The sequence below is a fragment of the Lygodium microphyllum genome, chromosome 14, assembly GCF_053477565.2.
Source record: "Lygodium microphyllum isolate KBCC chromosome 14, Lygodium_microphyllum_v1.1.10, whole genome shotgun sequence".
Lineage (NCBI taxonomy): Eukaryota > Viridiplantae > Streptophyta > Polypodiopsida > Schizaeales > Lygodiaceae > Lygodium > Lygodium microphyllum.
Genome location: NC_141148.1, coordinates 133,302,868 through 133,328,041, shown reverse-complemented (window position 1 = coordinate 133,328,041; position 25,174 = coordinate 133,302,868). Strand labels below are relative to the sequence as shown.

The window sequence follows — 25,174 nt, the reverse complement described above, 5'->3', positions numbered from 1 at the left end:
AAGGGCCCATAGGGTTTCTTGACCTGGGCGTTACCCTTGAGCATAGCGGATATGGCATCTAAGTCGACTGGTGAGGTCTTCCAGGTGTCCATCTCTACTCTCACGGTGTTCGTCCTATTGCCAAGAAAGATCAAGCCGTTACCCCAATCTTCGATGACTCTAGCGTTGCGCATCTAGGGTCGGCCTAATAGGATGTCGTAGTCCACTCCCTTCATGACTATAAAGTCAACGGAGAACTAGACACCTGCGATCTTCACTGGCCAATTCTTAAGCACCCCGAATGGCTTGACTCTCATACCGTTTGCTAGTGTGACATTAAACCTAGCAGTCTCAACAGGTGGGTTTCCCCAAGTCTAAAGCACTGCGTGGCTAAGCACACTAACCCCAGCTCCCGTGTCCACGATTCTCTTTCTCGTTGTATCGCCTAGGGCTAAAACTGGTAAGACCGCATGCATCTCAGAACCTTCCCAGAAGGCATTGACGTGTAAGGATTTAGGTATAGAGTGCAGCGTCAAACTCAGTATTTGCGTCTCTGCGTCATGGTCATGAGAGTCTGCCGTGACCTGCTCTCGTAACCCTTCAACCCAATGCTTAAGATCTTGCCATAGGGTGGGATGCTGCCTAAGGAGATCTCCCAGGCTAAGTGTTACGGGGGTAGTCACCAACATGGTCAGTAGATCGTTGGGTGCTCGTCTCTCTCCTAACCTGGATCGTCCTGACCAGTGGCCGTGACTGAACCGCGGCCCTGTAGCGTCGAGGCTTGGCCTTAGCGGCACTGCTTGTGGTGCAGTTGTTGCTCCCGACTTTGGTTGTGGAGGTGAGGTTGGCGTACTTATGCTGGAGAGGTCATCGATTTCGTCCTCTAGGATGGGCTCAGCGTCTTTTAGATGCCCTTGGGCTTGCTTCACCTATTCCTTCACCTTTTCTATGGCCTCTAACTGTCGCTTTGGATACGGGTATTCCCCTACCTTAGCACTTCCCTTTGCGGCCGTCTTAGGGGCTGAAGTCTCTGCCTCTGCGTCAGAGACCTTTCCAGCAGGTAGAGTTGTATCACTCTCCGTTTTTAGTGCGATTTTAGCTTCCGACCTCTTCCTCCTCCGTCTACGGCTCTTCTTTCCTATTGAGGCTGCATCGAGATTGCTAGGTCCTCGCAAAGAGATGCCGGCCTGCTTCATTTGGGCACGAGTCATGACCTGCAATGGGATAGGCGTGGCCTCCCCATCGAGGTTCTCGATACCAAACAGCCCCAATGGGACAGATGGCACGTTGGCTGAACTAGAAGATGGCTTCCGCTTTGGGCAATCAACGAAGAGATGAGTGATTCCGCACTCTACACATCTTTGGTCAGCCTTGTCTCTGTTTTACTGCTCCCTTTCAGGGCAGCGTGACGAGACATGTCTTGGGTGACCACAAGTCCAACAAATGATTGGATCATGCGTCTGCCCTCCTAGGCCTCTACCTCGCCCTCTTCCTAACGCCATCACCGGCACTGGTCGATAATCCATAAGGATTGCGTTGCCCTCGTCGTCATGCAAGACGTAAGGGTATACGTAGGCCTCTTCTTCAGTTGGTTCTTCCACGTAGTGGACATGTGCGTCACTCGGTGGATGGGTTACGTAAGGACCAGGCGGTCTAGGAATGCCTGTAGGATTTATTTCCATCCTAGGAACAGCCGGCTTAATGTTGTTAGGCGCAGGGAGGACCAATGGGGCTCCCCTTCCGAAAAATGGCTACGGCCTGTTCGCTAGGTAAGGCTGGCCGTATGGTTGTGAGTATGGAAGTCTTCTTAGCAATCTACAATGCGTGACATCGTGACCGAACCCACCGCAGTTAGCGCAAGGTCTTGACCTAGGGTCTTGACACTCGGCTAGCAAGTGGTTTCCGCCACAGTACACGCATTGGACGTGTGGGCGCGTTGGTCGTCTCAACATGTCTTGCAACTTGGCTAGTTCCATCTTAACGTCAGCCAAGTCTCGGTTCGTCTCGGTGGTTTTTCCCTTATCCTGGGACGATGGGACTGATCGCTCACTCGAGGCTGACGCTCTCTCTGAATTTCGCGAGTTGGTTTACTCAGAGTTCGAGCTCCTAGAGCTTCGTTCTTTCAGCTGATCGTCAACTCGGATGGCTTCCTCAAAGACCCTAGCTAGCGCGTCTCGCTGCAAGCTCGAGTTGCCTGCCAAAGCCTTATATAGTTCCTCGTTCTGAATCCCACTGATGAATACAGTTAATACTGCTCTTTCAGTCGGCTGCTCTCCTGTAGGGATTCTCTTAAAGAGACTCCTCACATGGGTCACGTAATCGCGAATGTCCTCCTCTTTCTGCTTGACGTTCATCAAGCATACTAGTAAATTATCGGAGTATCTAGGCTCGGCAAATCTCTTAATGAAGAGATTCTTGAGGCCATCGAAGTTGGCTCGCTCTACGGTATCTAAGCTCGTATACCACGTCCTACCCTTGTCGCCCTAGCAAAGCCCAAACGCTTGAGAGCGTGGAGTTAGGTCGTTGAGGCCGTTGGCTTAGCAGACTTGCTCGAACTGCTCAACAAAGCTGTATGGATCGTCATGGGGTTGGTACTTATTGAGTTGTTTGGCAATAATAGGGATTTTAGACTGGCTTTTTGAGCCCTGGTTTGCTCCTAATCCTGTGAGCAGCGATGTGGCTAGAGCCGTGGCACTTTGCTCTGCAGTCGTGCTATCGAGCAGCCGCTTCATGAGAAGCTCACTCAGCGTTTAGTCTCCTTCTAGTGCTCTCTCATGGTCCGTTCGATTTCTGCCAATCAGGTTCAGCACCCGCTGCACCTCTCGCAACTCCATGCTTTGCCTTTGGCTCCTAGCCTGCTGATCCCTATTGTATTCAGCCATGCTTTGCAATGCTTTGCGGGCTAGCTTTCTCTCCTCTTCTAGATCTGCAATGATAGCGTCTGCTGTCCTGCCGCGGTGCTCATACCGGGCATGAGCGTCGTAACTGCTGACCAGCTGCTGAATAGCATCCGAAAAGACTCCTAAGTCGAATTCCTCGTTAGATCTGTGGTTTGAACTTTCTTTTGCCATTGTCGAGTTCTCATGCTCCACCAAGCTATCGATCATGTTCAGTAGACTTGTCAAATCCACTTCGTCGGCTCCCCTTGCTTGGTTTTACTTTGCGCATTGATGGTTTGTCTATGTCTTGGGTCCTCTCCTACTGGTGGGTTCCTTGAGTGGTTTATCTGGGTGAGTTCCTTCAGTTATTGAATACAATCCTCAATTTATGGCCACTCAATGTGTGTCTTTTCCTGTGCACTTGTGCTCAATTAAGCTTTCAGTTTTCTTAAGTGTACTTGAAGTGCGGAAATTCAGGGTGAGTGCAGCAACCAATTTCTAGGCGTCTTACGCACTCTCGCGTTGTTTCGGGCCTGATAGCCTTGTTGGTTGATTTTCTGGCCGTCTTGGCAGGGTTTAGGGTTTCTCTAATATGTTGCCTCATTCGTTTTTTGTCCAATCAGGCTTTACAACTCAGCGGTTTTCGTCTAGGTCTTTGGGTCTCGCAATTGCCTACTTCTAGCTGCTAAGCGACTGCGCCCTACGATTTTGCCTATTCCGTGTGCCAGAATCAAGTTCTGAGCATCTTAAGGGCTTTCGACAAGTGCGCTGCTGAGTTCTAGCCGGGTCAGATCAAATTTCTGAAAGTTTGATAAAAATCTACACTCGGCCCAACTGGTGCGAATTGCAGGGTCTGAGTGGGTCACTTGTACGGGCCGAGGGCCGAATTTGGGACTTGGACAGGGTGGGCTCGAACGGGCCGAGGAGCGGACTCGGACGAAGTCACTCAGACAGATTGGCTTGGACGGGTCGAGTGGTCAATTCGGACAAGGTCACTCGGACGGGCCGAGGCAATTGGGCCGAGGGAAGTGGGCCAAGGGTCGAGTTTGACACGTGGCAGAGGGCCGAATTGGTCCATGGTATGAATGGTAGAATTGAACGGGCCGAGTGGGCCGAGCGAAATAGGGCCAAGGGCTGATTCTGGGACTCGGCCCAGAAGTGACCGTTTGGACAAGCCGAGTGCGGCGCACGTCAACAGCGAGAGTTTAATATCGATCGTTCCTTGTGATTTACTCAATCGTATCACGCACAAACCTCCAAATCCTACCTAAGGGGGTAAGAGAAGGGATTCATATACCCGGATAGAGTGGTGGGCTCGTCGTTGGTACGATCAGATCGAATCGGGCAATAGCTCTCTCTCTCTCTCTCTCTCTCTCTCTCTCTCTCTCTCTCACACACTGAAATAGTCACAAACGAGCTCTCCCTTGGCCTCTTGGCTCTTATACCCCTCCTCGGGTATGGTGTTAGTGCTCCCAATCACTCACTTGCCGATCTTAGGCATCACAAGCGAGCTTTTTGCCATTTTTTGCACGATTTTTGCCCTGTTTTGTAACAATAAACCCTACCCTTCTCCAGTGCGATTTCCTAATCCTAACCTACTCTAAATACAACGAGAATCGAAAGCAAAACACTGAAATGATTTCTCCATGTTTCCCAATCATCAAACAAACAAAATAATCCAAAATACTTGTTTTGAAGATAAAAAACACCCAAACTTCCTACCTATCTCAAGCTCTGTTTCGGGGATGAATCCCTTACTTTGATGCTCGATATGAGGCGCGCAAGTACTCAAGCTTGAATCCGTTGGTCCCGGCAACGGAACCAAAATGTGGGAGCTTTCGCTCAACTGCCAAGACCCACGGACCGCTTATTGTTTCAAGCGTTTCAAGCGAGCTCTAATGGCTATCTCTCACCTAGCCGACGTGCTGTCGATCCTACGAGTGTAGTGAGCTTACCTTAATGCTGATATGAGTTGCCTCCTCTCTCACACATGCCGGTAGCTCCACGATCCTAGATGCAAGCTCAAGCATCCTCAAGCCTCCTGCACCTCCAAGCTCCATCCTCCATAGCCGCGCGTGCAAAAAGAGAGAAGAGAAGAGAAGAAGAGAAGAGGAGATGGTGAAGAGCTTCACTCTCTTGATCCCTTACTCTCACGCACTCACTTCCTCACACTCTCACACTCCCTCTCTGAAGAGCACACACAAGCAAGAAGATGAGGAGAGAAAAAAAAGAAGACTCTTGTTGCCACACACCAAAAGAATGAGCTCTCATTCACTTTTTGAACTTTATATATACAAATCCTAAAATCCCATGGACACCCGTCCCTTTTTTACATAACCGGCCATTGTGGCAAGGTCCTTTTTCCATTTCCCTCTTCTAGCCTTATGCCTCTAGCCTACACCCATCTAGTATTTTACAATTGGCACAGGAGGGAGCCTGGCGCTCTTTTACAAGAGTTTTCTGAGTTTTTTGAGACGCCCTTCATTTAAAATTGCACTTTTTTGCCCTGGCTTGGTTTTGGAGGTCACCTGCGTGTCTTTGGTCTTTTTCCATGTTTATCTGTTTTTTTTCTTCCTCTTTCTGCCATCTCGACCTGGGGCCATCTCGATTTGGGGTTAACACAACTCCAAATGTCTTTACGTAACACAAGCTGAGGCTCACAAGCAAGAGATAAACATGGAGAAAGACATAGATAATCATACATGCGAACATAGGTTTATCATGGGCAACCCTTTGTCCAAAAACATTTGGAGCGTAAATTGACACCACCACCATCTTCTCACCCCTCACTAGCATTTGTGCCACCACCAATGAATCTTCTTCATCTACCCAAGCAAGCTTAGGGAAAAAGGAATCCCTAATTAGAATTATGGTCCGCCCTTTACTCGAGCATCCCGTTGCTGGTGAGGAAATAATGAAATATATTTCTAAATTTCTCTTCATCCTCTTCACCATTGCATTCTGTTCACTGATTTTAATCTCTTGCAGCCCACCTTTGCATTTTTGGTGGACAGCCACCTTTTCACAGCATTGTCCATCAGTACACATATTTCTTTTCTAATCAGCAATACCATCACTTGATGAAAAATCTTCCATCTCAATATTGTTATCCACCTTTAGTTGATAGAGAGAGCGTCCCTTGTCTCCCTCTTCAAAGGCAGTTGTGCAAGTTTTGGTCCTTCCCAACTTACTAGAGGCCAGGAAGTTGGATGGCACAAAATGTTCCCTCAAGGTCAAGGTTGTGGGCACCCTTGACCCACTTTGCAAGTCCATGAGATTTATATCTTCCCCCGCTGAGACATCTCGAGACTCGGGGATGTGATTGCTGCAGTTGTCTGTTGTCAATGTTCCTATGTCGAAGGACCACATCAACAAGATGACACAGCTATGAAGTGAGATTTTTGTCGTGGAAAGGACGTTGCTTTGGAGTTAGGGTGATCACAATAAAGGACCACATCAATAAGATGACACAGCACTGGAGTGAGATTGTTGTTGTCGGAAGGACATTGCTTTGGAGTTAGGGCAATCACACTGTTTAATCAACAACAGCACACAAGCTCCAAGCAGGGCATTACAAAATCCTTCATTTCTTCTGCTCTTCTCAGCCTCAAATTGACTAAGGGTAGTGATGTAGACTGCAAAAAGTGAATTCTTCAATCAGAAACAGCTATCACCTGCCACTTCAGGATGACTTGTATTCCCTCCTTATGTACACAGCCCCAATTATGGGGTAGGCTAATCACCTAAGACCAGACTATTCTGCACATTAAATGGCAATATGGTGGATACCTTGGGTCTCCCTAGCAAGTTGTAACAAGGGCACTCAGCATTAAGAACAGGGTATGATAGTAGGCATTTGATGTATCAGTAATCATTCTGCTTTAAATGAGAATTAGATTTGTTTATATCTTTAGATGTGTCACGAGTGATTCATGCCTGTGGATGAATCTATTTCACTTCACTACTGGAAAATAAAAGATGATGTTGGAGGTTGATGTCTTACTCTGAGGAGATGGTAGGTTCAGTGAATCGTGGATCCACTGCATATTTGTAAACTAAAAATGCCACTAGAACACTCAAGATCGCAATAAGATGGAAAGAAGCACGCCATCCAGTGACACCAAGAACTGTGGTTCCTGCCAAGAGAACTGACAAAACATTTCCAATTATGCCACCGAGGTGTCCAGTGAACTGCAGCCAACCGAACGCAAGACCACGGTTGCCCTCATCTGTAGCATCTGCCACCATGGATTGAATTGCAGGAATCACCATTGCAAGGCCTATCCCATTAAGTGCTCTGGATATTGCTACCTTTGCCAATAGAGATACAAGTAACAGCAAGTCAAAGAGGGTGAAGCCTAAGCATAAAACGTGTCAGCGTCATAAATGTATCTGAAATTCAATTGTTGAAAAATTGAGGAAATTCTCCATGATACCTCTAAAAAAGATGTAGAAATGGCTACACAAAAGGTTGCAGCCGCCCACAAGATGGCGCCAAGAGCTATAACATTTGCACGGTTGTGATGCTGGGACATGAATGCCGCCAAAGGGAAGCAGAGCATTTGCACGATGGAACGCAGCAGAGTGAGACTCCCGAGCCGGGTCGGGCTGGCATGCAGCGAGAGGCCGACTTCTCTGTAAACGCCTGGCAACAGGGCCTCGTCTGCTTTCTCCATGATGCCTGCAAGGTTGACTACAAAGAGGGTGCAAAGCAGCCTGTCCCTGCACAAAACCCACCCCAGATAATTATGCTTCTCATGGGGACCAAGATCCCAACAAGAGCGACCCATGGTGGTGGGTAGGATGGGCGAAACCAATGCGAGTTATTGGGGATGGGCTTTAGAGTGGCATCATAGTTGGAGATTGCCAATGCAATATGAAAAATGAAGATTGCCAATGCAGTATGAAAAATGTTGAGGAGCTTGTAGATCTGGGCAAAAATGATTCCACAGAAAGGGAATGAGCTTTAGAGAGACGGAGGGTGAACGGTCGAGATTCGGACGGCCTTTGTTTTTTTAAGATAGACAGACAGGAAGGGGAGAGAGAGAGAGAGAGAGAGAGAGAGAGCACGTGCAGAAGGGGAGAGAGAGAGAGAGAGAGAGAGAGAGAGCACGTGCACAGGAAGGAGAGGCCCGACTCCCGAGGGAGAGAAAGAGAGAGTGAGACAGAGAGCACGTGCAACAACAGAGAAGATTTGCTACAGAGTACAGACCCAGCCTGAGGCAGTGAGGCCCTGGCCCCTGAGCCTTGGGGAGCTCCAAAAGTTCTGGATCCCTCATTTGACGTCGAACTTGACGTGCGAGGCTCGGACTCCTGGAATTTACGTCGAGATTCCCGCTAGTCATAATAATCCTGTGACCGAGAACTACCATAGAAGATCTATGAACGAGACCTCAGACCTGTATAGACCTACTTACTACTAGCCCTGGCCCCTCATCCATCGCTAAGGGCCGTTTCCCACAACGCGTTTAACAAGGACACGAGTGAACCTCCGAGCCCAGACCTTCACACTCTACATCTGCGCTTTTTTCTTCTTCTTCTTTTTCTTTTGGTTTGGGACGTTTCATTTGTAAAGCTTTCTCCTTAACACTTGAATCCGATGACTAGATGCAACATGTGGCCAAATTACGCTGATTTGTCGTTCTATTTTATTACTATATTATTTTAGTTATAGGTTCGAAAAGCCTCGAACTTTTAGAGGGCTTCCTGAATTTCCCACCTTTTCCAAACCTCCCATTTTCAATCAAACCCCTCTCCCCTCCTCTCTTTCTCACTTGCAATATCTCATTTTCTATTCCCCTTCCCTTTTTTCATTAAAGTCTTTCCCCCCTCCCCATTTCCCTTTTTTAAAATTAAAACCCTTTCCTTTCTCTCTCACTTATAATCTCTCTCTTTCTTTTTCCCATCCCTTTTTTAATTAAATTCTTCCCCCCTCCCCCTCTCTTTTTCATGTGTAAGGCTTAGGTTCTCTCTCTCTCTCTCTCTCTCTCTCTCTCTCTCTCTCTCCCCTTTAATTATATCAAACTTCTTTTTAAATTAAAAGTTTCTCTCTCTCTCTCTCTCAAATTAAACTTTTTAATTTAAATTTTTCTTTAATTAAATATTTTAAAAACTTTTTTAATTTAAATTTTTTTGAACAAAGTTTTTCACATACTTTGAGAAGGAGATAAAATAAAAGAGAAAGAGAGAGAAGAAGAAGAAGAAAAATGATAAAAAGAAGAAGACGGAGAGAGAATGGGAAGAAAGAGAAAAGAGAATAGTCTTTTTTAATTAAAAATTTTTCTTCTCCCCCTCCCCCCTGTCTCTCATGCATAGGGCCTAGGTTTTCTCTCTCTCTCTCTCTCTCTCTATATGTTAGATTAAACTTTTTAATGTAAATGTTTTGTTTAATTAAAATAAGGAGAGAGAGAGAGAGAGAGAGAGAGAGAGCAAAAAAAAAGAGAAGAGGAGAGAGAGGAAAAACAGAGAGAAAGAGAATTATAGAGAGAGGAAATATAAAATTAGAGAGAGAGGAAATGAAAAAAAGAAAAGAGGAGATAGAGACAGAGACAGAGAGAAGAAAATGAGAATAAGAGAAAGAATTTGAACACAATGAGAGAATTATAGAGAGAGGAAAGATAAAATTTAAAAGAAAGAAAGAGAATTATAGAGAGAGAAAATATAAAATTTAGCTACTATATTATTTTAGCTATAGGTTCGAAAAGCCTCGAACCTATCACCTTTTTCAAACCTCCCATTTTCAATCAAACCCCCCTCCCCTCCTCTCTTTCTCACGTGCAATATCTCATTTTCTCCTCCCCTTCCCTTTTTTCATTAAAGCCTTTCCCCCCTTCCCATCTCCCTTTTTTAAATTAAAACCCCCTTCCCCTCTCTCTCACTTATAATCTCTCTCTTTCTTTTCCCCATCCCCTTTTTAATTAAATTCTTCCCCTCTCCCCCTTCTCTCTCATGTGTAGGGCTTAGGCTCTCTCTCTCTCTCTCTCTCTCTCTCTCTCTCTCTTCTTAGATTAAACTTTTTAATTTAAACTTTTTTAAATTAAATATTTTAAAAGTTTTTTTTAATTTAAAATTTTTCAAACATAGTTTTTCACACACTTTGAGAATGAGATAGAATAAAGAGAGAGAGAGAGAGAGAGAGAGAGAGAGAGAGAGAGAGAGAGAGAAGAAGAAGAAGAAGGATAAAAAGAAGAAGATGGAGAGAGAAGGAGAAGAAAGAGGAAAGAGAATAGTCTTTTTTTAATGAAACATTTTTCTTCTCTCCCTCCCTCCTCTCTCTCATGCGTAGAGCCTAGGTTCTCTCTCTCTCTCTCTCTCTCTCTCTCTCTCTCTCTGTTAGATTAAACTTTCTAATGTGAACATTTTGTTTAATTAAAATAAGGAGAGAGAGAGAGAGAGAGAGAGAGAGAGAAGAGTAAAAAAAAAGAAGATGAGAGGGAGAGGGAAAACAGAGAGAGAGAATTATAGAGAGAGGAAATATAAAATTAGAGAGAGAGGAAAAGAAAAAAAAAGAGAGAAGAGAGGGGAAGAGAGAAAATAATAAGAAGAATTATAGAGAAAAGAAGATAAAATTTAAAAGAAAGAGAAAAGAAAAAAATAAAAACTTTTTTAATTAAAATAAGGAGAGAGAAAAATATACAAAGAGCGAAAAAGAAAGAAGAGGAGAGGGAGGGAGAGAGAGGGGGAACAAAGAGAAAGAGAATTATAAAGAGAGGAAATATAAAATTTAAGAGAGAGAGAGAGAGAGAGAGAGAGAGAGAGAAAAAGAAAAAAGAAAAAGAGAAGAGAGAGGGGGGGACAAAGACAGAGAGAAGAAAATGAGAGAGAAAATAAGAAAAAGAGAGAGAATTTGAACACAAAGAGAATTATAGAGAGAGAAAAGATACAATTTAAAAGAAAGAGAAAATAAAAAATTAAAAAAGAAAAAAAGAGAGAAGGAAAGGAGAGGAGAGAGAGTGTGTATGAGAGAGGGAAGAATAAGAATAAGAAGAAGAAAGAGGAACAGAGGAAGAAAGATGGGGAAAAAGAGAAAATAGAATTTTTTTTAAAAAATTTAAATATTTGTTAAGAGAGAGGAAGGGAGAGAGGAGAGAGGGGGGAAGAGAGAGAGAGAGAGAGTATAAAATTTAAAAGAGAGAGAATGAGAAAAGAAAAAGATAAAATTTAAAAGGAAGAGAGGGAGAGAAGAAAAAAATGAAAATTATAAGAAAGGGGAGAAGAAGAAAAGGGGACAGAGAGAGAGAGAGAGGAGAAGAAGAGAGAATATAAACATAACGAGAGAATTATATATAGGGAAAAGATAAAATTTACATACTTTAAGAGAGACTGAGGGCGAGGGGGAAAGAAAGTGAAAGAAGAAGAAGAAGAAGAAAAAGAAGAAGAGAGAGAGAGAGAACATGTAGAGAGAATTATAGAGAGAGAAAAGATAAAATTTAAAAAGAAAGAGAATAAAAAATAAAGGAGAAAGAGAAGAAAAAGTGAGGAGAGAGAGAGAGAGAAGAAAAGCGCAAAGAGAAGAAAAAGAGAGAGAAAGAAAAGAAAAAATTTAAAAAGAGAATGAAGAGAGAGAGAGAGAGAGAGAGAGAGAGAGAGAGAGAGAGAGAGAGAGAAGAATAAAAAAAAGGAAAAAAGAGGAGAGGGACAGAGAAGGAAAAGAGAAGGGGAGGGAGGAGAATAAAGTGAGAGAGAGAGAGAAGAAAAGCGGGGAGAGAAAAGAGAGAGAGAACCAAAAGAAAAGAAAAATAAACTAAAATAGAAGGCAAAGAAAGAGAGAGAGAGAGAGAAAAAATAGACATAGGAAATTTGGGGGAGAAAGTGAGAGAGGAAAAAGAGGAGAGAGAAAGATGAGAAATGGATTGTTGAGCGAAGTTACCGTGCGATAACATAGCAACTTCGCTAGTTATCTATAATTTTTGTTCCTTTTCGTGCACGTTGCCAAACCCATTAGAGGGAAGGTGCTCTAAGATTTCACAAGTCATTAGCTCTTAGCCGATGAGTGGCCTTGAGGATTAGACGACTTTGTGAAACAATTCTAACTCTGTAATTTTTTGGCAATCATATGCACCCAAGCATTCACACACTCGAAATTTTTACCCATTGCCATAGTACAATGTGATTCACAAACTCACAAAAATTTGGCACTAAACTTGAGTTCTTGTAAGCACTAGCCTCGAATGGATTGCAGATGCATATAGGGTGTACATTGTACACCATTTGCAAAGTCACCCTTTTGAATATGCTTGCTACATGATGTCCAAGGTGTTGCCCATAATATTTCTTCGGTTTAGTACTAGAATGTTAAAAAATGGACCTCTAATCCATCTAGAATTTTCATTTAAAGGGTTACAATCTCTTCTCTTTTTCATATGGTTTCAAGCCTTGGGATTCACCATGTATACTCTAAGTCTCCCTCTTAGAAGTGTGTGTTATATTTCTTCCATTTTGCTTCTTCACTAGCATATTCTGTGTAGCCCTTAGGTGTGTCTCATCTAGGCAAGTAAGCTCATATAAGTGCAAAGTTTGATAAATTGTTGCTATGATCACTTACTAATACTAGAGGAATTTGGTGACAAAGTTCTCATAAAGAAATTGTAGGTGGCCCTTGCATTGTTATTCCTATTGGCCCTTTGTGCCACCTACTTGGTCACAAAGTTTATCATGTCTCGTGCTTGTGTAGACCTAGTGGCATGGCTAACATGCCATACAAAAGTATATCCACTTGTTTGAAAGGTGATATTGATGGAGCTATAGAGACATTCTACCCTTGATTACTCAATTGTGAAGCATTGACAAACACCATAGTGCTTGCTAAAGATAGTACCATCTTGAAAAAATGTTGGCCACCACCAATTGACTTGAAAGACTTTAAGTGTTATAATCATAGATTCAAAGTCTCCATGGCAAGCATTTTACTTTTGTACAAGCATTGCCTAAGAAATGATTCACGTACTAGTTGTTTGGTCTTAAGTTCATTTTTTTGTCATCAAAAGGCATATACTCGATAATGTTGGCAACGCCACCAAGCTAGCTAGTAATCTTTGTCTCAACCCTTGTAGTGCCCAAATCTTGCTCACCTTCCTCTCGTTCCCTTCTTTTTGTCCTCCCCTTCTTTGTTATCTATATTCTTCTTCCTCTTGGCCCTTCCTCTCCCCCTCTTACTACTAGCACTAAATGTGGTGATGCTAAAATTGCAACCACTAATCTTGGAGTTGTAGCCAATAACCTCTACCCTGTACCTTTGTTATCTACCATATCATCCTATTGCAATAGCCTCACGCCATGGTGAACCAAGTTGCATTATCCTAGTCTTATTGCTATTGCAATGTGCAAGTGTGGTATCACCTTAGCTCTAGCAAAATGCCATGGCCACCCTTCCTCCTCACCACTATCATTGCAAAAACACATTGCCATCATTGCAGACCCTTACTCTCCCATGAAATAGTTTCCTTTTCCATTTGTCCTTTTAAGACTAGAGGATGCTCTTTTTTTAAGTGCAAAATACACTAATTGCTTAAGCAAATTGAAATTTGTATGTGTTTTTATTTTTATTTGTTCTCAAATGTATCATATAAGCCTTGGAATTTTTTTCATGATGCGTTTTGCCTATGTTGGGTATATAAGGACCTACATCTTGGATCTTCAAATGTTATTTTACATTAAAGGTTTAGTAATTATACTTCAATGGTCTTTTTTTTTTGCTTGTGTAAGCTTTTTTAATTTGACATTGTGGGTGGATTGTTTTGTTTTGTATATTATAAAGTTCTAATTTGTGTTTTATGTATTTTTGTAATGGTTTTTTACATTTTTGAAAATGACTTGATAGTGCAAAGTGTTTTTCTCTACTTGTGTTTGTTATTTGAGAGCTTCTTTAACCTTTTATATTTAGATGTGACTTGTGTGGTGATATATAGTTAGAGAATCACTTATATGTTGAAAAAGGGTGGACTTATGACTCCTTTTTACTTGGATCCATTGTCTTTCTGTTTTCAAGAGAGTGCCACTTGAATCCTTTGATGATTTCTTTTAGCTACCTCAATCATTTTTAAGGCTCCAAGTCTCCAAGCATTTCTTCATCACCTTTGGTATGGTGCAATCACCAAAAGAAACCCTTCACATGAGCCAATAATGGAACCAAACTCCGTGGGATCAATAAATTCATTGGTTGCTCTACATCACTCCCAATCCTAGCTACCAATAAAAATGTTGTATGGTATAAACCTTAGATTAGATGTCCCTAATAGCATATACTACGATAGTGATGTATGGATACATTTAGGACTATCTAGTTTCTTCCTTCTTATGACATTTTTTTCCCTTGCATTTGCACACATTCACACATTAACTTAGTTCATTTTAGGGCTTTGTAGTTATCTTTTGTATATTCTATTTTATTAACTTAAATAGTAGAGTTGTGAGCTTATTGCCCATCCATACTACTTGTATTTACAATTTATTCTCTTGTGATTGTCTCCAACAATTGACATGAGAGCCTATTGACTACATTTAATAATTGCTATAAATAGAAGCTATCAAAAAAGGAAATTGCCAACAGTATGGAGTTGAAAATCTGAAGAAAGTTACCAAGGGTATTAGGAGTTATTAGAAGCATAATCTTCATAATCTGCCATAAATAGCAACTACCATAAGTAATAACCGTTAAAAATCATAAGCGATAGCTAGCGGTTGGAAATAGTACAAAGAGACTAAGGAAGGCCTAAAAAATAATAAAGTAATTTAAAAAAATATTTAAGGCTTCTACATCCCTTGAATTTGTATTTCTATTCATTTTCCACTCCCAAGACTAGTCTCATGTATCTCAAACTCACTTGTAAAATGCTCGTAGCCTATGAAGAATAGTTATTGTAAAAAGCGAGAGTTGTGCTCACTTCCATGTAAATTGTAATAACTCCCAAATGCATACACATGTATTTAAATGGACAAAAGATCCACCACCTAAGAAGATTTGCAAGCAAGTCCACCTACTATGAGAGCGATTTATGCCACAACTCCAAGAGCTACAAGCATATAAAAGTGAAATGATCAAACTTGGAAGTGGATAAGAGTTGAAGCTACTTGCCTGGGAAAACCTGATTCAAAGCTTGAAGCTTGTGAATGTGGAATGTTACTAAAGAAATGTTGTGAATTGTAAATCCCAAATTTGTGGACTATAAACATGTGATTTTGAAACTCTACTTTGTACCCCATATAATTTCTTCTTTGTTTAAAATATCAATATATTTTAACTTTTTCTTTTTAAAAAACTATGTATAATGTATAAAATGAAATGATTGCTTTGTATGTGCATTTTGAGTCTTCAAGCTTTCTCTTTATCTTCTTGCTTCCACCATATCTTCTGTTTGAGAGAGAGAGAGAGAGAGAGAGAGAGAGAGAGTGTGTGTGTGTGTGTGTTGCATAATGAAGCTCTAGCATACTTTCTTTTGTCTTTTTCTCTTCTTCTTGCCCTCTTCTACACCATGTGGGCATCTTGTTGCATCCATATATGTTTTTGAGCAAAAGAGAGTGAGAGAGTAAGAAAGAGAATGGGATACTAGGAAGGAGAGGCCTTTTTCTCTTCTTTTACTTATCTATCTCTTCTTGATGACATTGAGTCGAGCTTGGTGGCTGGAAATTGAGAGGTTGGCATGTGAGAGGGAGTTAGTTGAATCATGTGGCCATCTACTTCCCTTATCCTTAGTAATTAGGGTTTGGTCCCTAAGCTTATCACCATCAAAAGGCTAGATCCCTTCACTATGAATCCCTCAACCTTAAGAAAGGGCCCCAAATTCCATGAAAAAGATGTCTCAATGGTAACTTCTCATGTTTACTTTGAGAGAGAGAGAGAGAGAGAGAGAGAGAGAGAGAGAGAAAGAGAGAGAGAGAGAGTGTGGGTGTGCGTGTGTGTGTGTGTGATTAAAGACTAAGCCCATGAGGTGTACATCTCACAAACACTAGGAGAGATCCCACAATGCTTATTCTAGATGAATTTGTTGAGGAAGATTGGTTTATCTAGGACATCTTTTGAAGCTTGTAATGGAGGGAAAATACTTAGGTCAAGTTGACCTAAGTATAAAAGGTGCAAGGGACACTGCATAGGTACCATTTAATGAATATACATTTGTCCTTTCACCTTCTTCACCTTCTTCCTTGTCCTTCCATGGCTGCCAGCCATTTCTCTCTCCTCATCCTGTCTTTCTCTCTCTACTCCTAGTCTTTCTCTCTCTTCTTCCCTCATCTTCTTTCCTTTCTCTCTCCTCTCTGCAGTCTCTCCCTTCTCTCCTTCTCTCTCCTAGGTCTCCTTCATTACAGTTGGTATCAGAGCTTCGGTCTTTGATCCAGTCTTCTCTCTCCCTCCTCACATCTAGTTGTAGTTTTCAAAAAAAAAAAAGAGAGAAAACCCTAGTCAAACAGGTACAGGAGCTGTAAGGAAAATTAATGGAGTACCACAAGGTGTTGGCAGCTTTCTTGGACTTCACACAAGCTATGGCAGGAGGCTCAGTTAAATCTAGAGGCAAGGAGACCAAAAGTGACAGCTTGTTTTCAACTTTGAGGTAAAATTTTAGGGGTTTTGGGTGAAGGAGGTCACTACAGGACTTGACAGAGGTCTAAATGGGGTTACTTCTCCAAAAGTGAGTCTTCTTCTTCTTCAACTTTCAAACTTCTCTTCAAGCTTTCATGGTGCAACCAAGATCTCTACTGCATTTCTTGTCAAGATCTTCATCTCTTTGCTACAATGGATAGCATGGGACATTTTCTTGCTTGCTAAGCTTCAGATACCTACAGCAGTATTCAGCTCCATTTCTTCTCCTACAAGCATTACATTCTCAAGGTGTAGTTGTCGGTAGTCCTTACATCTACATGGGCTTCAATCACAGACTACCACTTGCAAACCAATGACCTCAACTTATCAGTGGTGAAGTCCATCCCCAGAAGTTTGTGAGGACATTTTTCCCCTGGACATCCTCTGCACAAAAGCTCGGCTTTCACTGTGAGGTCGCCATTGTCGATGCTCAGCTTCACGTCATCCTTGCCATAGCTTGGCAGGTCGACACGCAGCTTGAAGCACTTGTCATCCTCAATCACGTCCCGGAAGCCGATTTGTAGTACCCGTCCGCAGCAGCGGCGTGACAGCAGGGGGAAAAGCGGAGCCGAAGGTGCGATCTATGCTATCCATCGTGTCCAGCAGCGATGTTGCTTGTCCAAAGAACGGAAAGCGCATGCCTGGCAAGAAACCCCTTGGTGTCGGAGCAGACACAGCATTGGTGGTTGTCGAGGACGTAGCTATGCTATTGTTACCTCAGTTTTCCTTCCCAGACACCTACAACAACTGGGGCTTTCATGGGCATCGCCATTGCTGATGCCATCAATGTTCTCCGTCTGCTGCTAATCTGGAAGCGGGGGCAGTGCTGGCATTGCGAACTCCTCCTCGTCATCACCCTCGCAATCAGTCCAGGAGGTGACAGAGACAGGCGTGGGAGCCCAGGTAGTGACAATAGGCTATACCTCTTTCCCAACAGATTCGACACTATTCTTGTTTGATCTCTTCTTGCTGGACTTGAGGCGGTGGCTCTCGAGGGCGGAGAAGATGTTGGTGCTGTTTATGGCGGGTAACCCATATCCATCGTCTTTTCGGCTCCCTGGGAGCATGATAACAAAGATGTAGTACAGAGAGGCCACTGAAGAGGCCGTTATTTTTAAGGTGGGGATCCAGACTCCCCTTGGTCATGTTTTATGCATGAAGTGCTCAGTCTTCTAGCCGCAATCTTTGGCTCTGGGACTTTTGAAGCAGCAGATAAAGTGGAGTTGCATCTCGCATTTTCTGTGGTTTCCGAGAACGCATCTGCTTGCACCATGTTGCTTGCACTGTCCATTAGCTCGTGCTCCTCATAAACAACAGAATCCTGGTTAACCTTGGCTTCATTCAGCACTCTCAAGCAGACCCCGACACCTCCTTCAAGACGAAAACCCGCAGCATGGCCTCCTCTCAGGCAAAGGATCTGCAGGCCGCACCAAGGGCCAAGGGTTGGGTTTAAGGCTGAAGTTGCAACAGTAGTCCCTGCCGCAATAGCAGCAGTCGCCTCTCGTCGAATGGAAAAAGCTCTCCAATATCACTAATCAGGTCATAAACTAGCAGCTACAAGGCCATGGTCTTGGCTTGGGGAAGGGAGCTTCGACAAAGAAGGTGCAAGGGAGCTTCCCATCCATCGTTAAAGCAGATCCGGAGTCCGGTCGAGGCTTCTCCAAGCCAAGCACCTTGAATGTAACATTGCCTGGACCAGTAGTCTTGCGGGTGAAGGGAAACAGGGAAAGAAGGCTAGTGCTGTCATGCGCAGCAAATCCAAGAACATGAACCTTGGGAGATCGTCTTTGCGTTGGTCTGCTTTCTCATGTGACAGAAAAGATTCAACATTGTCATCCAATGACCCATCTTCTGCAAACTGATCCATCTCAGTCAGTTGATTTGACGAAGTAAAGAAGGCCAGTGCTGTCATGCACAACAAATCCAAGAACAGGAACCTTGGGAGATCGTCTTCACGTTGATCTGATTCCTCATGTGACAGAAAAAATTCAACATTGTCATCCAATGACCCATCTTCTGCAAACTGATCCATCTCAACCAGTTGATTTGACGAAGTAGCTAGAGTTCCAGTACCATCTGCTCCATATAGAATTAAAGGCTTTGAAGAGCTATCACTGTATGGCAATGCACCAGCAATCGACATTACATCACCTGGTGTTTGAGTAGAAGGAGTAGATGGAGCAGAGTTTGGCCCAACAGTGTTTCTAGTCCCTGTGCTATTTGCTGGGCCAGAAGAGGATGCAGGATTGCTCCACTACTTTGAAAATATCAAGCATAAGCAAGCTCCAGGGAATGGTTGATGGAGAGTGTTGGTTCAGGGAGAGTGATACATGGAGAACACCTTCCTTAAGTGAGCTACCTCAAGAATGAACCGTTGAGGGATCACATTGAGCAAAGCGACAGAATTCTTTTGAAACGTCTGGTAACCTCAACAATTTTGATTCTCAAGGATCTGGAACCAGCAGGACCAACATGCCAACTGGTGCAAATGTGGGGCATGGGTGGCAAACTGGGGCTAATGGTTATTTTCAGCCAGCATGTTCAGGGCAAGTGAATACTATCAGCGAGTTTACACAAGACCCTCCTGATGTTTTAGTTAACAGAGGCTCAAGTAATGGGGTACCCAACTGGGTAGCGAGAAGTGGAGCTAGAGAATTGGTTTCTCCTGGAGCTAAAAGTTGGGATGTAGCTAAGGGGTCACTGTCCAGTGCAGATACCCCTACGGTTCACTTGTTCGATGGTTCTTTCCTTGATGGGGCATGTAGTGGAGGATCAAGGATAAGCTCTGGAACTTTGTCAATAGACAATAGCAAGGGTAAAGGGTGCCTAGTGGATCATCCAAGAAGAGAGTTGCAAGTATCTTATACTATCGTAGGCGATCACAGTAGCTCCTCTGTGGCTGATAGTCATCATGCAAGGCAAGCTCCTGAAAATAAGCAAGGTTTGGATTCCTCGCTTTTTTCTTACCCATCACCCCCCTGTTTGAAGTTGATGGAGGAGAAGGTGCCATTCGAATTGGGAGCCTTGCATGTGATTCTGTGGATTATCTGGAGACTAGCAGATCTAATCATGTGCATGGTGGAAGAAGTTCTTGTAAAAGAAGAATGTCTGCACCAGGTCTTTCATCGGATACATTAGCATTCCGAGCTTCAGAATCAGGCAGAGCTTCTAGTTGGGTAGGAGCTAGTACTAAAAACAGGTCTGGATAGGCTACAACAGTCCGTGGGATTCCGGGCTCATTTGAGAGAGTGCTGAATCCCCTTAATGGCAGGTCTGGACAGGCTACAACAATCCGTGGGATTCTGAGCTCTTTTGAGAGAGTGCTGAATCCCCTTGATGGCAGTGGCCAGGCTACTGCAAATCCAAGTACTGTTTTCCATTCCAGTGGACCATTATCTCATCTTTCAGCTCCAATCCCTAACAGCCGCAGCTCTGCTGGGGGGAGCACAACTATGCCACCGCCATCTGCCTCGACTGACCATTTGGCCACATTTGGATTATACTCCAATAGATTTGATCAGCAGTATGGCTATCATGGGCAGCATGATTATGCTTACAAGCATTCCTTTATGCAGCAACATAGTTCTTATGCAAGTCATGATCATGGACATGTAAATGGTAGCTCATACAGCCTTGGTCAACAACATGCATATGCAGATTCTTATGCAATGCAGGAGCAGCAAGCAAGTGATTATGATCGACATCATGCCGATACCTATGCTCGTGGACTTGCCAATCATCATACTTATGGTCTACCTGGGATGTAAGGACATTGTTGTAGTCTACCTGGGATGTAAGGACATTGTTGTAGTCATGTTGGACAGTCATCATGCAATCTTGGGCCTCATGTTTATGGGCAACAACATGGCCAAGGTTTTGGTAGTAGGCAACAGCAAATAGATGTATTTGGGCAGCAGCATGAACATTTTTGTGACATGCATTCTCATAGAGATTATGGACATCATGACCAATGCTATGGGACCAATGATCAAAGGTAGCATGCTTATGACGGTTATGCATGTGATGCGCAGCAAGGCTATTATCAACATATGCAGTATGGACAGCATGAATATCATTATGAGCAGTAGCCACATTGGTATGACCATCCATATGGACAGCACGAGCATTATGGTCATGAGCATGGACAACCATCTGCTGTACATGAGCAGCAGGATGACTATGAGCACCATGTTAGAACTATTACTGAGCTAACCGATGGTGATGAGCATGTGTGTAAATTGCTATCTAAGGCTAAACGCATTAGACACCTTACTAGTGATACGATATGGGAATTGCATGCTGCGGGCTTATTCTATCGATGTGCCAAGCCAATATCCTGTAATCATCAAGCCACATGCAGGGCAAAGACTGCCAAAATACTCTTGGTATTAGAGTATTATGATGCAAAGGATGGAGAAGATCTTGTTGAAGACCATTTTGGTATGGGTCCACAACAAAAACTTCAGTTCAAGAAAGAAGATCATGGGCAGCATGTGGATTTGGATGATCATGACCCCATGCGGGAGCCCCTTCAGTCCACAGACCTGCAGTTTAAATGCTTGGGCATCACTAAGAATGCAGGGTCCATGAATATGCAGCACTTAAGGGTTGATGCAGTCCATGCAATGGTGACTTCAGCCTCATATGCTTCAGTCATACAGAGCATGGTGATGCCTGAGAGGCTTATGGAAGAGCTAGCGAATACCACCATGCTGATCATGCTTCCAACTGTACTTGACTTTGACCTTATGGAAGCTGATCCAATGCATGGCAGCAATACCACTTTCCCTTTTGATCCGGGTGGCTACAGGCTGACCTTGACCCTCTGCATAGACTAGTACCACTCTTGAATATTAGGCAATCTTTTACTGGGTCTATGCCAAGAACCCCCCCCCCCCCCCCCCAACTATCTTTTGCCACTTGTAATGTTGTACAGAGTAGTACTCTCTAGCCCACTACTTGGCTATACCAATAAGTCCGATCTTTGTTTTTGAGGACAAAAACTTCATTTTGAGTGGGGATGGATTGTAATGGAGGGGAAATACTTAGGTCAAGTTGACCTAAGTATAAAAGATGTAAGGGACACTGCATAGGTACCATTTGATGAATATACATCTGTCGCATAGGTACCATTTGATGAATATACATCTGTCGCATAGGTATCATTTGATGAATATACATCTTTCCTTTCACCTTTTATACTTAGGTCAACTTGACCTAAGTATTTCCACTCCATTACACTACATAGGTACCTATGCAATGTAAGGGACACTGCATAGGTACCATTTGATGAATATACATCTGTCTTTTCACCTTCTTCCCTGTCCTTCCATGGCTGCCAACCATTTCTCTCTCCTCTTCTTGTCTTTCTCTCTCTACTCCTAGTCTCTCTCTCTCTTCTTCCCTCATCTTCTTTCCTTTCTCTCTTCTCTCTGCACACTCTCCCTTCTCTCCTCTCTCCTAGGTCTCCTTCATTACAAAGCTCTAAAGAAGAGGGACCGAAGTGAAGTGCAACTTAGTGAAGAGTGAGTTCTACCAAAAGTTTTACAGTTTGTTCACGAGTGTACTAGGAAACTTTTGGAAATTATTATGGAGGCAACCAACACATTTTCCAAAGGCTTTCTTAATGAATATCTTACGAGCTTAATTGGGCTACAATTGTTGAGAGCATTGTGATGAACATAAAGGCAAGGAAGCTACAAGCAAAAAACAAGATTTTCGACACCTAATAATGCTCATGAAAGTTGAAGGTGTCTATTCTAAAGCCATTAAAAAGAACTCACTTTGGTTCACCCTTGCTTGCTCATTTGAATAGTGTCCTAGAGTTGGTTGGAAGAAACCCGATAGAGTCCCATTACCAAAGATTCCAATTGGTGATGTGAAATTTGTTTGCCTACCTTTAAATTGTACTACTTGTGGGCTAGCAATATTCAATGATGAGGCACCGAGTATGTTCATGCTATGATACAAACATACATACCACTTATAATGTTTTGCTCACATTGTTAGGAACTATACTACTTATGGGCTAGTAATATTCAATGATGAGGCACTATACTATATTGTTTTGCTCACATTATTAGGAACATGAATAAGTGCATGGGACTTGGGTGTAGCCAAGGTATCTCACAACACATTAGGTCTTTGATGTTGTTTGGGAATTGCATATCATAAGATGAGTGTGTAAAGAGAATACACATTAAAATTTATATTGTTACCTTAGCTTATTATTATAGCAAGGGGATTGACCAATAAGATTTAGTTGACATAGGATTAGGGTTTTTTTCAATATAATAAGTATATTTTATTGCTAATTATTGTAGTGGCAGCTAACTAGTAGCTACTAGAGTGTATTGGTGTCAATAAGGCATGTATGGCTATACCAGTAGTATTATTAGAATGCATTACTAAAATATACAATATGTGGTGGGTACCAATATAATTGGTAGCTTCAACATAATTGATAACTACCAATATAAGTGTGTTGGTAGTTGTTAGTACAAGTGACCAAGGTACCTCGAAAAGACAATGATATTTATATCAATCATACATGTTAATGGAAAAAGTGAACAAAAGTGCTAGAAATTAATTTTGGATTCACCTACGATTAGCTAAGGTACTATTGAATTTTTTGGAAAAGTAGCCAAGCTCACTCCCCTACAAATTGTATTAGATTCTATAGAGTCTTGAGGTTACAAGGGGTTCTATTTTAAATTTTCATTATATGATAGCTCGTAGACCTTGGAAAAATCATGTTATTAAAGGAGGACTAGTCATGAGCCCCAAAAGTAAGCAACATGCTCAATAGAGATGGAAACCCTGAAACTTTTGTATAAGAGAGGAAAAAGAATAGGACAAGCTATTCATGTATGTGTAAACTCAGAGTCTTGTTTATTTTTGTTAGGAGAAAGGCGAATGGCCAATAGTTTGATGGGTGTTGCTTGTATAAGCACACACCTCTTACACTGCATAGTTTCTACCTTACATCAAAATAGTGCTTCCCTCTTAACTGGTATCAGTGTGGCATTTGTGGGATCTTGTGCTCAGAGTGAGGGGCGCAAGGAGTGAAGCTTTGTCGTCACAAAGATCGAGGATTCAAGCTATTGCTGGGACATTCATGCTTGTTGTTCGCAACTTGAAAGAGGTACTACTCTCATTACTATGCTTTACATCTCAATCAAACAAGTGTTTCAACTTGAGGAGCCATTGAGGCTCAATTTGGGAGCTTTTATTGCCTAATTTGGTAATTTTTTGGTAACCATTGTGGTGGGTTTTCAAGTCAAATAGTTTGGTTTTGGAGATTAAGCAACATTGAAGCTTTCTAAGAGAAGAAGAATTAGTATCCTCTTCCACTTTTCTCCTCTCAAATATATGTGCAATAGAGGTGAAAGTGAGAATACCTTTCAAGTATTCACTTAGGAGCCATTCTATCCATTTTGAGTGAATATAGAGCATCTTGCAGAAGTCATATAGACAATTATGGCAGTTTGATAGCACTTTAGTATATTGGCCATAATTTTTGTATCCAATATGAGATTAAGGCACTTTATAGCTTAAAAAGAAGAGGGTAATGACAGCTACAAATCTATGTAATCTTAGAGTTAATTTAGTAATTTTTAGTTCTCTATTTGACATATAATAGTAGATAACAACTTTAGACAACAACTCAAAATTTTCTTGTTGTAAGTGGAACATCTAACCATTTGAGGTAATATAAGGTCTTGTTTTGAAGCTTATTTAGTATAGACTAAGTAGATTAGGTATTTTCTACCTCCTTCAATATCAACTTTCATATGTGGATGTATACATAAAAAGCATCTTGTAGGATGTACATAATATGCATGAAACACATGCTCTTAACTCTTATTGAATAAGAAAGTTACAAATGGTGATGCTTTGGGCTTTTACTATTATTTTAGCTATTGTTTGGCTTCACAAGATGCTCTGATTGTTGTAGTTAGTGGTCTTTAAAAAAAAAAACAATTGAGCATACATTGGATATTTGGTCTGCAATATATGTTGTAGCCATTATTGCCTCTTCATCTACTTCAACGAATGTATTATTTGGCATGGATAAGTTGGATGGCATTGACTTTTCTTATTAGAAATAGAAAATTTACAATGTATTGATCCAAAAGATGTAGGTGAAACTAATCAAATGCAATGAGATTAAGCCTGAGGACATTGATCTAGATATATGGGAGGAATTAGATGAGCTGGCATGCTTCACTATTATGTTGATACTCTCAAAGTCCATCTACTTTAATGTGAGAAACATGACAAATGCATATAGTGAATGGAAAAAGCTTTGTGACTTGTATGACAAGGAAATTGCAACCTCACAAGTTTAGTGTGACTAAAAAAACTCATTGATCTATGGAGGAGAGGTCTTCAATGTCTAATCATCTCAATGAGTTCAACATGATTTTCAAACAATTCACATATTAGAATATCATCTTTTATGATTCAATGAAGGTCATATTCTTATTAGTCACCTTGCATGAGAGTTGGGACATCTTCATGATTGCCATTAGTAACTTCGCATTCATAGGTGGTCTTACATGTATTAATGTTGAGAGCAATTTGCTCACAAAGGAGATGAATATAAAGAATAATGGAGGGTCAAAGAGCTTTAGTGCAATCATGGTGAGAGGTAGGCCAAATGCTAGGGGAAACTCTTGTGAGTGAGACAAGTCAATAAGCAAGTCACGCAACAAAAAGAATGTGGAATGCTTCTTTTGTA

The 25,174-nt window shown here is 42.2% G+C and overlaps 2 protein-coding genes across 4 annotated transcripts in view; one reads left to right on the top strand and one right to left on the bottom strand.

Annotated features, from left to right (window-relative positions):
• LOC148026133 (uncharacterized) overlaps nt 1–8,224 on the bottom strand; it is a 117,603-nt gene extending 109,379 nt beyond the window's left edge. Inside the window, exons 1-2 of one of the 2 annotated variants that reach the window (XM_087693402.1) lie at nt 7,295–8,224; nt 6,862–7,169 (exon numbers count right to left, since the gene is read on the bottom strand). In XM_087693402.1, the coding sequence (XP_087549528.1) occupies nt 6,862–7,169; nt 7,295–7,648 (662 nt within the window). In that variant the 5' untranslated portion in view covers nt 7,649–8,224. The remainder of the gene's footprint in view (nt 1–6,861; nt 7,170–7,294) is intronic. The other variant, XM_087693401.1, reaches the window with a different exon arrangement.
• Nucleotides 1–25,174, top strand: part of LOC148026132 (uncharacterized) — a 416,526-nt gene that overhangs the window by 110,183 nt on the left and 281,169 nt on the right. For both annotated transcript variants that reach the window (XR_015693190.1, XM_087693406.1), the window contains one exon: nt 23,479–23,575. The gene's annotated coding sequence lies outside the window, so the exon portion shown is untranslated. The remainder of the gene's footprint in view (nt 1–23,478; nt 23,576–25,174) is intronic.